Source organism: Paroedura picta, chromosome 2 (assembly GCF_049243985.1).
Source record: "Paroedura picta isolate Pp20150507F chromosome 2, Ppicta_v3.0, whole genome shotgun sequence".
Taxonomy (NCBI): domain Eukaryota; kingdom Metazoa; phylum Chordata; class Lepidosauria; order Squamata; family Gekkonidae; genus Paroedura; species Paroedura picta.
In genome coordinates, this window is record NC_135370.1 from 101,412,579 (window position 1) to 101,426,987 (window position 14,409).

The window sequence follows — 14,409 nt, forward strand, 5'->3', positions numbered from 1 at the left end:
CAAGGTTGACTCAGCCTTCCATCCTTCTGAGGTCGGTAAAATGAATACCCAGCTTGCTGAGGGGTAAAACGGTAATGACTGGGGAAGGCACTGGCAAACCACCCCATATCGAGTCTGCCATGAAAACACTAGAGGGCGTCACCCCAAGGGTCAGACATGACCCAGTGCTTGCACAGGGGATACCTTTACCTTTACCTTTTAAAGGAACTTAGTTCCATTTAATAAGAAACTTAATGTTGAACAAATAGGCACTGGTCTCTAGTTATAGGGCAACAATGCACAGACATGATCTAGGACCATTTTCATTCTTACCTTGTGCTACCCATGCCACCAAACCCAGGTGTAAGCAAGGTACTGAAACAAAGGGTTCCTAAACTATTGGTGGCACTAACTGTCACAGAAGAAGTCTGTTTCACTCTTTCTATCTGTTGTTTAGGATAGCCAGCTCTGATTACTTATTAGTTTCATTCAAGTGGATAGCTGTTTTGGTCTGAAGTCTCCTTTAATTATTTATTTTCACAACTGGGAAAGTGTCTGCCATTAATCACTAACCTTGACATTTTTATTCCTCCCAATGTTTTTGTAAAAGGCAATTGAACCCGTAGGACTGATTAGCTTTTCTAGCAAGGTATTATCATACTGCATATTTTGGCTGTGATGCTTTTTACTAATTGCTACTCATTTACTTTCTCCTTATATCTTACTCTTATGATTTTTGTTCCATTGTCTGAGGAAGTGTGCACGTACATGAAAGCTCATGCCTTGAATACATCTTTGTTGGTCTTAAAGGTGCCATTGGACTAATTTGTTTCATGTGGGCATAGATGGACAGGATTGAATAAACCAAAGAAGGTTTAAGTGGCAGCAGCCCCCATTAGGTTCCCTCACAGATCTACCAACATTGTCAGAGTCAGTAACCAAAACAGACAACTGAGCACATTAAAATGTGTTTTAATCATAATCATAAAGAGTTGACTGCCTGTTTTATTAGACTCATTTTTATGGGAGATCTGAGGGGTTTTTTGTTTTTAATGTCTCACTGCCTATTTATATGGATGTTTCAACCATACTACTGGTTTCTTTACTAATTTCTGCTGTTAATTTAAGGTCATTTACTGTTATTAGTAGGTAGATCATTTCTATAAACATATCAACATAGAAATTATTTAAAATACTTTTTATTTATATGTGGATTGCTTAAATAATAATAAACTAGGGGCAAAGCCCGTTGTCTCCAAGAATACAACGGGCGCTAGAGCTTGGCAGTGGGAAGAGGAAGGGGAGGAGTTGTCCAGTCTGTAAGGGCATGGGGTTGTCATGTGTGTCGTGTGGGAGGTTGTGGTGGCCTGGTGGCAAATGAGGCAACCTACAGGTGTGGCCTGGAGAGCTCCTGGAATTACAGCTCACCTGCAGAGTATAAAGATCAGCTCCCCAGGCAGAAACGGCTACTTTGGACAGGGTTGTGGTAAAGAAGAAACATTTAAGGCTTCCCACACAGGTTGTTGTTGAATTGAAAGATTTGAGGCCTACTGCACAGGGTTGTTGTGCAGATGAAACAGGAGACAAAAGAGCCAGCTTCCTCTGCAGAATAACGCTGTGCAGTGGCCTCAAATCTGCAGAGAGTTGCAAAGAAGAAAGGCACATGGCTTGGCTGTGTCTAACCCCCGGCCAGAGCAGTATTTTAAGTGAGAAGGGGCTTTTCTGTGGCCTCCCTGTCAGGCAACTGTTTGGCAGAAGGGGAAAGTCCCCCCCCCTCAAAAGGAAGGTCCTCAGTCTCCCCTGCGTTGCTCTTGGAAATAACTCCCTCCCCTCAGTCAGGGCCTGTCAGAGGCTCCTTCGCAGCAGGCCTGAAGGGGGGAGGGGGGGCACTCTGCAGCCTCCATCCAGCTCTGTCAGGGTTCTGAGGCAATTTACAGTTGGACATGGCAGTTAGGACAGCCTTGGGGCGAAAAGGGCTGGCGCAGCCTCTGTTCTCATCCTCCTTGGCAGCCCTGCTGACTTCCTCTCCCGTTGGTGGTCAGGAGCAGACTGGCAGCCAGACTGGGCTGGGTGAATGGGATTTTGGTCTGTCCTGGTGAGGGGCCAATAGGAAGGCGCTTTGCACGCCTCCCCGTTGGCTGCTTGGCCCTGGATGGACACTCGGAGGGCCCAATCAGGAGCCGCGAAGCTGATTAGGCCCTCTGAGTTTTTATCCTGGACTGGGCCCGCCCTAACTCCTCCCCAGGTGGCCTTACTCTTTCATTTAATAGGACCCGGTCCTATTTAAAGATAATGATTCCACAAAGTCTCTGTCAGTATGATGATAAGTAGTAAATTTGGGAGTGAGGTTTACTTCTTCTTTTTTTTTAAATTGAGTTGATTTGAAAATTCTGTCTTTGAATTTTCCAGTTCAGTGTTGCATTTCTCCTTCTGTTCAAGTAGGTATTATGGCTAAGAGGCTTAATTGCAGTTCCTTCTTTATTGTTGTCCATAAAGACCAAAGAAACACTTGAAAGAAATGAAACTACAGAGCTTTACCAAGTTAGGCCTGAATAAATAAATTAACAGGCTAAAGGGCATATCTTCTTATACCCCAACGGATACTGACATAACCAGTATGGTGTAACACAAACAAATTCAGTTCCTTCTAAAGTTACATTATGAAGATTGGTTTCTATAGATCTCCACCAATGATGAGTGAGTCAGCATAGACTCCTAGTCAGCATCATTCTGCTATTATTTTCTTTCGTAAAGGTTGTATTTGCATGATAATGCATTAGAAGAAGGAATGATATTTATCTTTCAGAGTCTACAGCTATGGTTTAAGCAAAAAAACTATCCCCAACCTTTTCTAACTGAATACTGTCTTATTTCATCCATGTACATGTTTACCTATTCATACTTTAATATAATCATAAGGCTGTAGTTCATTAAATGGAAATATGGTGGTTTCTTAAAGATTTCTCAGAGTTCTCTTTGTTCCAATGTAATCCAAGTTAAGTCACGGCTCTGGTTAGCTGGTTCTGGCAACCCTTTAACTAGGTGGCATTATTTATAAGAAAGGGATGCACTCTATGTTAAACAGAGGTTCTCTTGTCAAAGCAGGTACACTCACTGTTCCAGCTGAAGTAGCTCAAGGTTCTCAAATTTACTAGGGTGACCATGTGTTCAAATGAAAGCCTTTGGAATGTAGGACACACTCAAATAATAATGTTTTCACTGGTAGGTTTCAGGAAGCTTTTAACACTAATTTACATAGTTTTCTTTCTCATTTCACAGTGAAAAGGGACCAAGTATTGAAAACATTTCTGTGTAAAACTCACTAGTAACATTAAACCCCAATTATGTTAGTATGCCTCTTCACAGTTCTTCTGGCTTTCAAATTATGAACAATGATCATGAATTTTGAGATATTTACAAAGGACTCTACAAGATTCATTCACATCAAACTCCTTCTGTTCAAATGTGGCAGCTAGACAGCAACAATTGAACTCTATTGCTTCGCTGGAGTTTTGCCTTACAGTACTTCCAAAACGCAATGATTCGACTACTAAAATATGACTGTGTGGCTCTTAATTTTTATATTACTATTGTTTCTTGATCCAGATAGGTAAAATTTACTTTTTACATGCACAACTTGCTTCAGGATGATGGGTTTCCCAAGCTCTTAATATATTGGAACATTAGACAGACATATAGTTCAATAATGTTTCCAACAACAAAGGCTTCAGAGAACAAGGAGGTATGTGACAGACAGTTGCATACCATAAATATATCAATATTTAACAAAGAGTTGCTTGGGATTAGTGGGCAGAGTGCTGGTTTTCAGACTGACTGTTCTATTTACTTTCATTTCATGAACATCCAGAATTGACTGTTTCAGAGGGGGGGAAGGATGCATCTTTTTGGCACAAGCCATGAAAAATCTGATCTGAAGGCTAGAGGCTTGCAAAGTGTGTGATAAAAACATTCAGCACAAGAAGCCATCAGACCTGAAACTCAAACATGTCTGTTTGTTTCTTGGCTAATTTAGCAACTTCCTCTCTTATTGCCTTCACCAGAGCAGCTGTAGAAAGGTTGGTGAGGGGGCTATCAGATGGATCATTTTCTGATAGGCTCTGTTGAGAAGTAGTAGTGGAAGGCAGGGGGGCTTGTTCTAAGGTGGGATGCATATTCGATGGATGGCTGTATTGGTGGAGAAGTCTTGAAGGAGAGTTGTGCGGATAGCGTGGCCGGGAATAAGCATCTATGTAGCCAGGGAGCGGGACCTGTAAAAGACAGTAAAACAAATAAAAAGGCTCTTAGACCTACACACAGAATTTCAGTAGTGGTAATCATGTGGCAGTCTAAGCAATGAAAATAACAATTGACATTGCAAATGATCATCTGCGAGGTGACTCAAATTAAAACTTGTTGAAATAAGCAATCGTTTCACATTATGTCTGAATCAAGCATGTCTGTTGCCCTCTCACTTATCTACTGTCACTAATTGCTGTGCACACACATTCCTATGATGGAAGAGATGCTACCTGGTATTTGAAGGGGGTAGTGTAGAATTTGCATTCATTCCCTTCTTTAGTCTGCAGTACTGCCTTCCAGTATATTTGTAGGTACAAGGATTTTTTTTTTGGACACAAACATCAGAGAGAACAGAGAACAGAGAAGCAATGGCTAATCAAATTAAAGCCCACATGAAGCTAGTGAGCCAGCAATCAGATTGGTGTAAACCTCATTTTAGAAAGTCAGGCCTCTCAAAGCAATCCTCTTCTGTAACAAAATCTGAGTGAATATATAACTCATTTGGAGGTATCCCTGTCATTTATAATATGATACTCCAATGCACTGCCTTGTTATGTAAATAATATTGGCTAATTTATGCTGGTTTAAATTGGAATAGTCCAAGTACAAAGGATTTCCTTCACCAGCAGTCTAATCAATAAAACCAACTGCAAAATGTCAATAGAGTATTACTAAGTTGTATACAGCATCTGCAGACGGAATGTGTGGAGAAAGCTAAAGTACTGGACTAGTCAGACTAGGATCTGCAAGGCCTGGGTCCAGACTCGCATTTTGCCATGCCGGGTGTCCCTAGGCAGTCACGCAGTCCTAGCCTCACCTACCTCCCAGGATTGATGTGAAGATAAAATGGGGGGAATCATCTTTCATTTGTACAGTTTTATTTGTGCTTCCTTTAGACATAGCATATTTCTTTATTCGATGAGTAAAGTGTGGAATTCACTGTCAATGGAAGGAGTGATGACTGCAGGTAGAAGTACATTTAAAAGCACTTTAGGCAGATTTCTGGAGAAGATGTCCATCAATGGCTACTGGTCAGATGACCATAGAGAGCCTTCAGCTACAGAGTTGGCAAACCTCTAAATGCCAGTGCTGGGAAGCAACAGCAGAGGAAAGCCTTAGCCTTTGTGCCATTTAACTGGCTCTTCAGTGCACTTTGTTGGCTGCTTTGTGAAATAGTATGCTGGATCAAAAAGAGCAGTAGTCTGATCCTGAAGGCTCTTCTTGAGTTCTCATGTTCTTCATACAACAAAGTTCACCATTTAGCAAAGAGCTATGCTACAGAACAACACTAGAGGACACCCTTTCATCATTTTCAACTCAATACAAGTTTTACAGGATTCCTTCAGACTTTAGAACAACAGAGATGGAAACAGACTTAGCCAAATGATCATTCACAGTCTCATCCATCAACAGTATTTTTTGTTGTCAATACCAAAGCAACCCCTGGAAATAATGCACATGCAAGAGGTGACATGCTTTCCATTGCACATTTTAACATGTATATTTACAAAAGAAGACATGTTCAAATATCTATAGAAAAGGGGTTGATCAGACTAAAGAGTGCAGCATAGCACTAAATCAAATGCTGAGACAAAATTAGGTAGTTATAGTGGCATAAATCCTGTCAGATTAGCATGAATCTGTTGCAGATTACATTTGTGCTTTTTAGGAAGAAGGATGTGGATGAGAGCTGGTAAAAATATGAACCATTTTATTTAGGGGGATTAACCTTTCCTATGCTATCTCTGTTAAGGAACTAAACCTTAATCCTATCAATAATTCTGTTCTCATGCAATCATTCCCAGTGGTATGGGAAACCATTCACAAGTTCTAACTTTCAATTTGGAAAACCCAGTTCCTAAATATGTAGAATTACAGGATATCATTAATCAGTAGGGTTTCTGATGAGTGGGCTAGAACGTTTCTGGGTTTTGATTTCTCTGTATGTTGTATATGTAGTTCATAATTCTAGTGCTCACTTGTACCTAAATTGTGGCTACAGAATTTGTACTAGATAAATACTTTAACAGCAAGGTTCTGCTTTTCAAAAAGTTGTATGAAATGTTTAATATAGACTTTAAATAATGAAAGATTCTTTTTTTCCCCTAGGCAGCCACATTTCTTTTAACACTTCCCCTCACCCTCTCATTTATTTTAGACAACTGAAAGCCAAGTAGTCATTCCGGCAATGGTACATGTCATGCCAGTACCTGCATGGAAATTTTCCCTTCCAAATACCTGTCCTGAGTAAATTCACTATTCATCCATATATAAATCATAGAAAGTAAAATCTGTTCAATTACCGAGTCAGCCCATTGCCCTGGTAATTCATTCTCTCCAGCATAGGACATCCAGGCTGGGTTCCTGTATGCTGTAGGCGGTGTTGGGATGAAATAGCCCGTGAACCCAGGTCGGCTTGCTGCAGGGATGGCAAACACTGCCGGGACTGTGTTTCCTATCGAAAGACAGGGGAGATGGTTAGTAATCAAAAAGCATTGCAAAGAGCACTAGATGTTCCATCTAGAAGATGCCATTTTGCATTGGCAACAGAGAACATTTGCCAAAGACAGAGCATGTAAATTTGCATCTGCACATAGTGCCTTGTGACTACTGTTGCAGGGGAATGAATTATCCCACAATAGAATATACCTGTTTGAAGAAGTCAAGCCAGAGTTGGCATTGTGGGCACACGGACATCATGATCACACTCCAGTGATCACACTAGTTTATATAGTATGAATGAATAGCTGTTGTTAAGCCAATGTACAAATCCACCATAGGCACAGTAAAGCTGGGATCCAAGCTTGTGTGGAAAGCTCTTAAAATAAGTCAAGATGTTGGTGGTCAGGATTCTGGCAGACGTGTGAGGTCATGTAAATTAGTATATATGGAATTTACAGAAATTGGTTCTAGTGTTACTAGATTGTACTATTTTTGTACAATATACTGTGTGAAATGCCAGCACAGCATTATTTTTAAATATACAAATAAATAGGAAGGCTTTTATTACCCCATGGCCACACAGTCCTCCTGGGTGGTTAGCCACAGAGTTTGGAGGTTCTGAAGAGCACTACAACTGTCTTTTGCTACTCTGCAATTTGATGGTTGTGTAAACATAAAAACTTGTACAGTTCCTGAAGGGGAAATAGCACCTGTAAAATACTACAGTATGAAAGATAAGTTTCTTCCATCAACATGACATCTGAAAAAGCATTGGATTATAGGGACAAAAGGAGGAGATAATCTCGAATGTATCTTTGATGTGGTCGTTTTGTTGTGTGGTTCATGGTGTCCCCACCACCAGTTACTTAATGTCATTTCAGTGTTCAGTTCAAACTTCCATATGCCTGCATTGTTTTACATGAACACATATTGTTACAGGACGATATACCCATTATTATTTTCTGATGGTTTCTCGCATGTTAGTCTTAAACAGTTTATTTGTCCACTGTGATACTCTTCTTCATCAAGTGGTAAATTGCTGGTTTCTTCCGTCATCCCTGCTCCCTTCAGCTTGTAAACCTCACCAGTATCTTCTGGAAGAAATTTGCTACTTGCAGGCAACACATGAATGCTTTCAGCTTGAATGAAGTTGCCAAGTGTTAGAAAAATAATCCATCTTTATCTTCAGTGAAGTACATCTCCTATGTCCTGAAAGCATCAGCTGTTAATGTATGTGTTGAGTGCAACACGTATTCATATTATATACTGTAGCCTTTCTGCTCCCCAAAATCTTAAGCAACAAAAGGCATTACTGGATAGGTGTGGAAATTACTATTTTGTTAACTCCCCGGAAAGCAAATATCCATATATTTTCCCCATGAAATCAACACCTGTTGCTGTCAGCATCAAACACCTCAATTCATTTTTTCTGGGCTTATAAACATTTCGCTGTTGCTTTGTCACAGAGGTTAGCCGTATGATTTCCAGGCATACACCATATTGATCATAGAACCTGATCCTATGCATATGTACTAAGAAGCAAAACCCAGTGAATTCAGGGGGACTCAAGTGTGCATACAACTGCAGCCTTTAACTTTTTCTTAGAAGGCTCCTGTAGAATTATATTAAATTCTAAAACTGTTTTTACATCTTATACTTTATTGCTTGTGCCATATGTGAATTTTGCCAAGCATGATAAAAGTATATTGTATAAAATATATTTTTAAGAAACAATCCATTTAAACCTCATGTCCAAAAATGCTCTGAGCAAAGGGGAGGTAAAAAAAGAGTTAGGCACAAGATAATATAATTTGGTGTTATCTGTATGCAATACCCTTATCAACATAGCAAGTAAACTTTCTTAGCATTCAGGGTGCCAGAACAATTTCTTATAAATTCCCTGCTGAATTTCAAAATATTTTAATTCTGTACCTCCCACTTCCAACCCATTTCTGTGTATGGACATCAAGATAATGAAGAGCAATTAAAAGCTGACAAGGCTATTCCATTAATTGTCAGTTATAAGCAGTGGTCAATGCCTTTCCAGACATCTCTCTGTTAAAAAGACCTCCCCCCCAAAAAATAAAACAACCCTATCCCATTTGTCATTATATTGACAAATGTATCTGAGCAACTTGAAACAAAACACTTCACACACATGAGATGTTAAACAGAAAAAGTATATTTAATAAGACAGTTCCATTTTTCCATTTCAGTTTACAGCACAGTTTCCAGCCTTCGTTGTCTACAATGGGCTTGTCAGAATTGCATAAATGCTGCGTATGAAGTTACATGGGATGAATAGAACCAAGGAGAGCCACCAAGCACCCTTTATTTTGAAGGGATGTGTGTGTGTGTGTGTGTGTGTGTGTGTGTGTGTGTGTGTGTGTGTGTGTGTGTGTGTGTGAAAGGCTCACCATGTTTGCTTGGAATCATGTTCCATTAATGACATAAAACCACTCTGACATGTTATCTCAAAATCTGAATTCAAAAGATTTCAAAGGATTGTACTCCTGCTGATGAATACACCCCTTGTGAGTAGAAATTATGTAGGGTGCATTAATTCTGATGGATACAACAATTCCAAAAACATCAATCCCAAAAGCAAAACAAAAAAAAACAATTAAGAAACAGAGACATCATATAACAAACAGAGTCTCTTGAATTCATAGACTTGGCTGACTAGAGCTAACAAAATGTTTAAATCGGGAAGTTTTTTTTACTGCTTAAAGCCATTTCCATTATCAATATTTATACCACAGCTGTATATTTACACCACACTTTACAATCACAGAAAGGGAGCTTGTGATATTAAAACCAGTCTGAGGGTAATGAGGAACTGCTACATCCTGGTAAGACAACCATGACCTTCACTCAAGTAGCCACAATTATCTGCAGGCTGCTCCCAGAGCCATTCTTAATTCTTACCTATTTTGATTTTTTTGAATTTGTTTTTGGTAGTTTTTCAGTGCTTTCCCCCTCATACATGTTATCTTTAATCCATGAGACATAAAAATGGGCTAGAATGATCACACCTTCTCCATATTCAAACCATTTAATCCTGACGAGGAGTACCAAGGGGATTTTTTAAATCCCCATTATGTTTTTGTTTTATTTTAAAAGTCAGTTGTTCCAATGCAAGCACAATAGGTGACTAATTAATATACTCTATTGCCACATAAGGACCACTCAGTATCAGGGCCTAGCTGTAAGGGAATTCACTATCATTACACATGGTTAGTTATTAAATAACTTTTGCATTCACAATACTTAAAATTTAATCTATTTCTGCTGCGGAATGGCAGGGCTGTGGTCCTGCAACAAACATATATGACCATAGAAAACTCTCCACTTTGGTGAAGCAGTGATGGCCAGTGTCTTCTTTAGTACTGTAGAGCTGTGGTAGAACTTCCATTCTCACTACCATAAGACAATGGCTGGATATTTCTTATACTTTTGGGGCCATTCCGCATCAGGATCTATGTAGCAAATTGGTTGCGGAACGAAAAAACGCCATTTTAAATAGTGGAATTTGTCGTTATGCATACCTGCCTTTGTAGTGGAATCCAGTTGCGTTTCTATCATTTCCCACAGGTTTCCGGTCTCAGCAAAAATCGCTAGCCAGGAAGCGATATTGCCGAGCTTTGTCCCACCCCTGGCCGTCAAGCAGCCAATGGGAGGCCATTATCATGCTCCCAAAAAGCCCCTTTCCCTTTAAGGAAGGTTTAAAAAAAACACATGTTGCAATGAATCTGCGTTGATTGGTTGCAACGGAGAGACCCATCTAGCTAGCAGGTGGTGTTTGAGCTGCCGTTTCATCATTGCCGCGCTCCCCCCGAGTGGAAAAAAAAATACCGCCCCCCCGCACGGGCGCAATTTTCGGCCGAAAATACAGTGAAAAATAAAGGGAAAATAAACCAGCAAACAGGGCTGTGTGTTGCTTCGTGCTTGGTGACTTAAAACAGCTCTGGGGAGGGACTGCAGCCAGGGAAGCCTCACTGGGTAAACGAAAGCTTGCCAGTGTGTTGATCTCCGCTCGCTCCGAGAGAAAAAAATGGTGATCGCTTCGCCGGAAGATCAGAGGAGAGAGCTAGGGGGAGGGACTTTGCAGAAACCGCAACAATGGTAACGCACAGAATATTCCCGCTAGTGTTGCAGATTGGTTGCAAGAGTGTAGCGCTTTCCGGAGGGTGAATCCACTTTTTGGGATTTCCCTGAAAGCGCTACAACAAAGCGCTTTTTGCGGATCGGTTTCAGGAGTGTTGCAGATTGTCAACGATGTTGTGCATAACAGCAAAACAGTAGCAATTTCAATTTGCAACCACTGTGCAATTTTGAACGAGTGCGGAATGGCCCTTGGAATTCCCCAGCTTATCATTCACAGTCACTGATGTTTATGTTTGTCTCAGGAGGCATAGAGGGAAGGCAACCCCATCTAGTCAAGCTTTAATATGTGTCTTGACTAGCTTATTAACCAGCATTTTTAACATCTATCTACCTAATATAAAAAGATAGGTTTGTGGGTCATCCAACCTCCAAATGCATATTGCGCAGTCTAAAGGCCAATGAGTAACTAAAGTCTAATGGCTTTTTGTATCCCTGGGTTTTCTTTTCTGAGGTAGTCAAAGCATGCTGAAAACCTGTACCAAGTCTGAACTTTCTACTGAGTGGTACTAAATGAACACATTTTTTTTACCCTCTTTGCATTTGCAGGGATGCAACTTCATAGCATTAGCTACATGGTTTCATGACATTAGCTATAGCAAAATTTGAAGACCTGTGATAAAATGTTCTGTTGTGGATGTGTAGAATCAGAAACCCTGTAAAGCCCAATGTGATGACTCTCAAGTAATTATTTCATGAAAGACAGAGTTGCAGCTTCTTAAAATCTACACTGGTATCCTGAATATTTCTTTATCACAGCTCAAGTTTTGCCTTGACATTTTCTCAGTAAAGACTGCTTTGTCACGATTATTCTCATTCTTAGACAGCCATTCAGTGTCTCCAATTACAGATTCACACCTGTAAAAGCCTTGAATTTCGAAACAACAAAGCTAAAAATACATGTGTTGAGGGGGGATCCCTTTTTCTTCTTCAACTACAACCTTCCATAAACTGCTCTAGTAAAGCTCAAAGTTATCATAAAAAATATCTGTTCATAACAAGCACTGCAAGAAATTTCATTATTTTATTCCATGCAGTATCTAGAAAACAATGTCACCATATGAGCAGTGCCATCTTATAACAGCTGTGTTCCCAAGGCCAGTCCATCTTACTTCCTCTTCAGTTTATGCACTTTAATTCTATTGTCTGATTTAAATAAAGCAAAATTAAGAAATTGAGAACTGACAGAAAATTTCAGAAGGTCATGATATTCTCCTCTTTCCCCAGAAAACAAGCAATCTGGAACATTTCCTGAGACAGAGTGTTCTTTTAAGTACATGCATGTGATTTATGGTAACAATTGCTAAGGAATCTCAGTGACAGTGTGTACAATTAAAGACTTGACAGGATGATGAAAGTGGCAAGTCCTTAAAAAGTCATCAACAAGGCTATGTAGGTCAGGGTCACATCTGAGTTTTGATCAAGGACATGTAAATCTTTCCCCCAGCAAACATAGGAATGTTTCATTTTATCATTTTAATAGCATCTTGAATTTCACCCAGAGACCCTGAAAAAACTTACCCTAAACCCTTCCAGAGAAGGAGAAAATATTATTTTTGTTCCACAACAAGTACCCTACTGGTAGCAAATAAATGTGCCATAACAGTAATATTTCACTCATTACTGAAATGGAGCTGCCTCTCTTTTGAAGATTCAGTATTCCAATCCTAAACTGACCAACTTTTAATACATGTGTCTGCAGGATTTAATACAAGATATACTTTCAGGGTTTTTCTTTAAATCAAATAAAACTAGCAAAATGATTTCCTACTATGAAGAAAGGACCAAACAGGAATCGTTTGCATGGAATCACTGCAGGCTATGGAAATACGCAATTAGGAAAAAAGATGATGGAGAAGAATAAGGAAACACAGAATGGAGTTCCCAATCAGAGGCTGGGACAAAAAAAAGATGTATGTTAATATCCACTGGTAAGTCCTCTTAAGCATCAGGTTGGAATCACGACACTAGGTAATGAGGCACTCTCAGAGCCATGCTCTACAATGAAATTGATTCATCCAGACCTTCTATAGATCAGTTCCAGAAATGCTCAGCTAAACTGTGCTTTTCAGAAACAACATGTGAGAAAAGTTAACTGCAGCAGAGTCTGCTGGATTACTGTGCTTCAGACTAGCGAAGCGCCTTTAAGCCACTGAGAGCTGTGAATGGAGGAATGCAGCATAACTCTCGACAACATGCAAACTGTGCTAAATGGTTCCACTAAAACTATTCACATACATAAAATGAAGTAGCATCCTTCAACGCGCAACTGGATAATAGCCTAAGGCAACACAGTGAAATTTCTACAAGCCCTTTATTTCCAATCTGGTGCCAAAGGAAACCCCCCCCCCCAAATAAAAATCCATAATTTACACCCAATGATAAAAATAACTACATGGAAACAAATTCCAATGGTTTCCATGAAACCTCCTTGTGTGCAAGTGTACTTCGGACTGTGGCCTTTGAAACCACATTGTTAGGAAGCAAGGCCTTTATTGGCTGCAATATTAAATATTAATTTTATGAAAAAATAAGGGGCTTCTGTACTTTTCAGAATAATAGTATTCTATTGTTTTAATAACTTAGCCATCCATAGCTTTATATTCAGAAAAATAAGGGAAGCTTAAGGCCAATAGCTCATTTAGCAGAGTATCATTTTCTCTTATCCAAATGTTTTAGAAACTTCAGCAATAAATACAATATTCCATCCTGTTTCGTCCGTATCATAAGCACTTGTGGTGTAAATGGTACCTTACCATTAGAATGTCCTTTTCTTAAGCCTCATGAATGAATTGACACCTTACATGATTCAGAGTTTACAACTACTTGTTTTTGGGATCAAGCAGAAGTTGATTTAATTACTAGAGACAGAACTTTATTCAACTGACAATTTACTGCTATTTGTAATTATCAAAGTACAAATGCAGCAGCGAGGGAAAGGTTTTTAATTTACTTTTGCTCTGGGTAGGAAGGTGTTACAACAGCAGATGGCAAAGGCCAGTAGCTGTCCAGACATAGATGAGCAATCAAGGACCTGAACACAGTTGGAGACTCTTAAACCACAGATCATAAGAAGAGAAAGCTGCAGAAGAGATAAGTCTGATCAGTAAGCATTGGCATTCTTTCTCCTTTAAGGTTTCATTGGCTCCAAGCTTCATACATTAGCTTCTGAGAGCCAGCACAATGAAAAATCTTGCTTTGAGCCTTTCCTTTAGAAATGAATGACATGTCTTCAACAGACTCTCTTCAGTGAACTTATGTCAAGTTTTTACTGCTCACTGTGCATTGATGAGACTAAAAACAGAACAGGGAACTTCCAGAGTAAAATGACAATGGCAGACAAATCGTATTTTGCTTTTTAAAAAGGAGACCCCCCCACACAACCCTCCCTCCCACTCAGGCTTTTGACACAAGCAGAACAGCTACTCTACCTCTGCTCACCTTTAATGCACATGCTCTTTTCTGTTAGCTAAAGACAGTTGTGTGAAAAGCAAGCAATCAGTGTTATTCCAGCAAGTCCCAGAA

At 39.7% G+C, this 14,409-nt stretch overlaps 1 protein-coding gene across 4 annotated transcripts in view; it reads right to left on the reverse strand.

Moving 5' to 3' along the window:
- KIAA1549L (KIAA1549 like) overlaps positions 1 to 14,409 on the reverse strand; it is a 221,903-nt gene that overhangs the window by 7,309 nt on the left and 200,185 nt on the right. For 3 of the 4 annotated variants that reach the window (XM_077321898.1, XM_077321902.1, XM_077321900.1), the window contains 2 exons: positions 6,582 to 6,733; positions 3,972 to 4,247 (listed from right to left, as the gene is read on the reverse strand). In XM_077321898.1, the coding sequence (XP_077178013.1) occupies positions 3,972 to 4,247; positions 6,582 to 6,733 (428 nt within the window). Of the gene's footprint in view, positions 1 to 1,495; positions 4,248 to 6,581; positions 6,734 to 14,409 lie in introns of those variants that run through there. The other variant, XM_077321901.1, reaches the window with a different exon arrangement.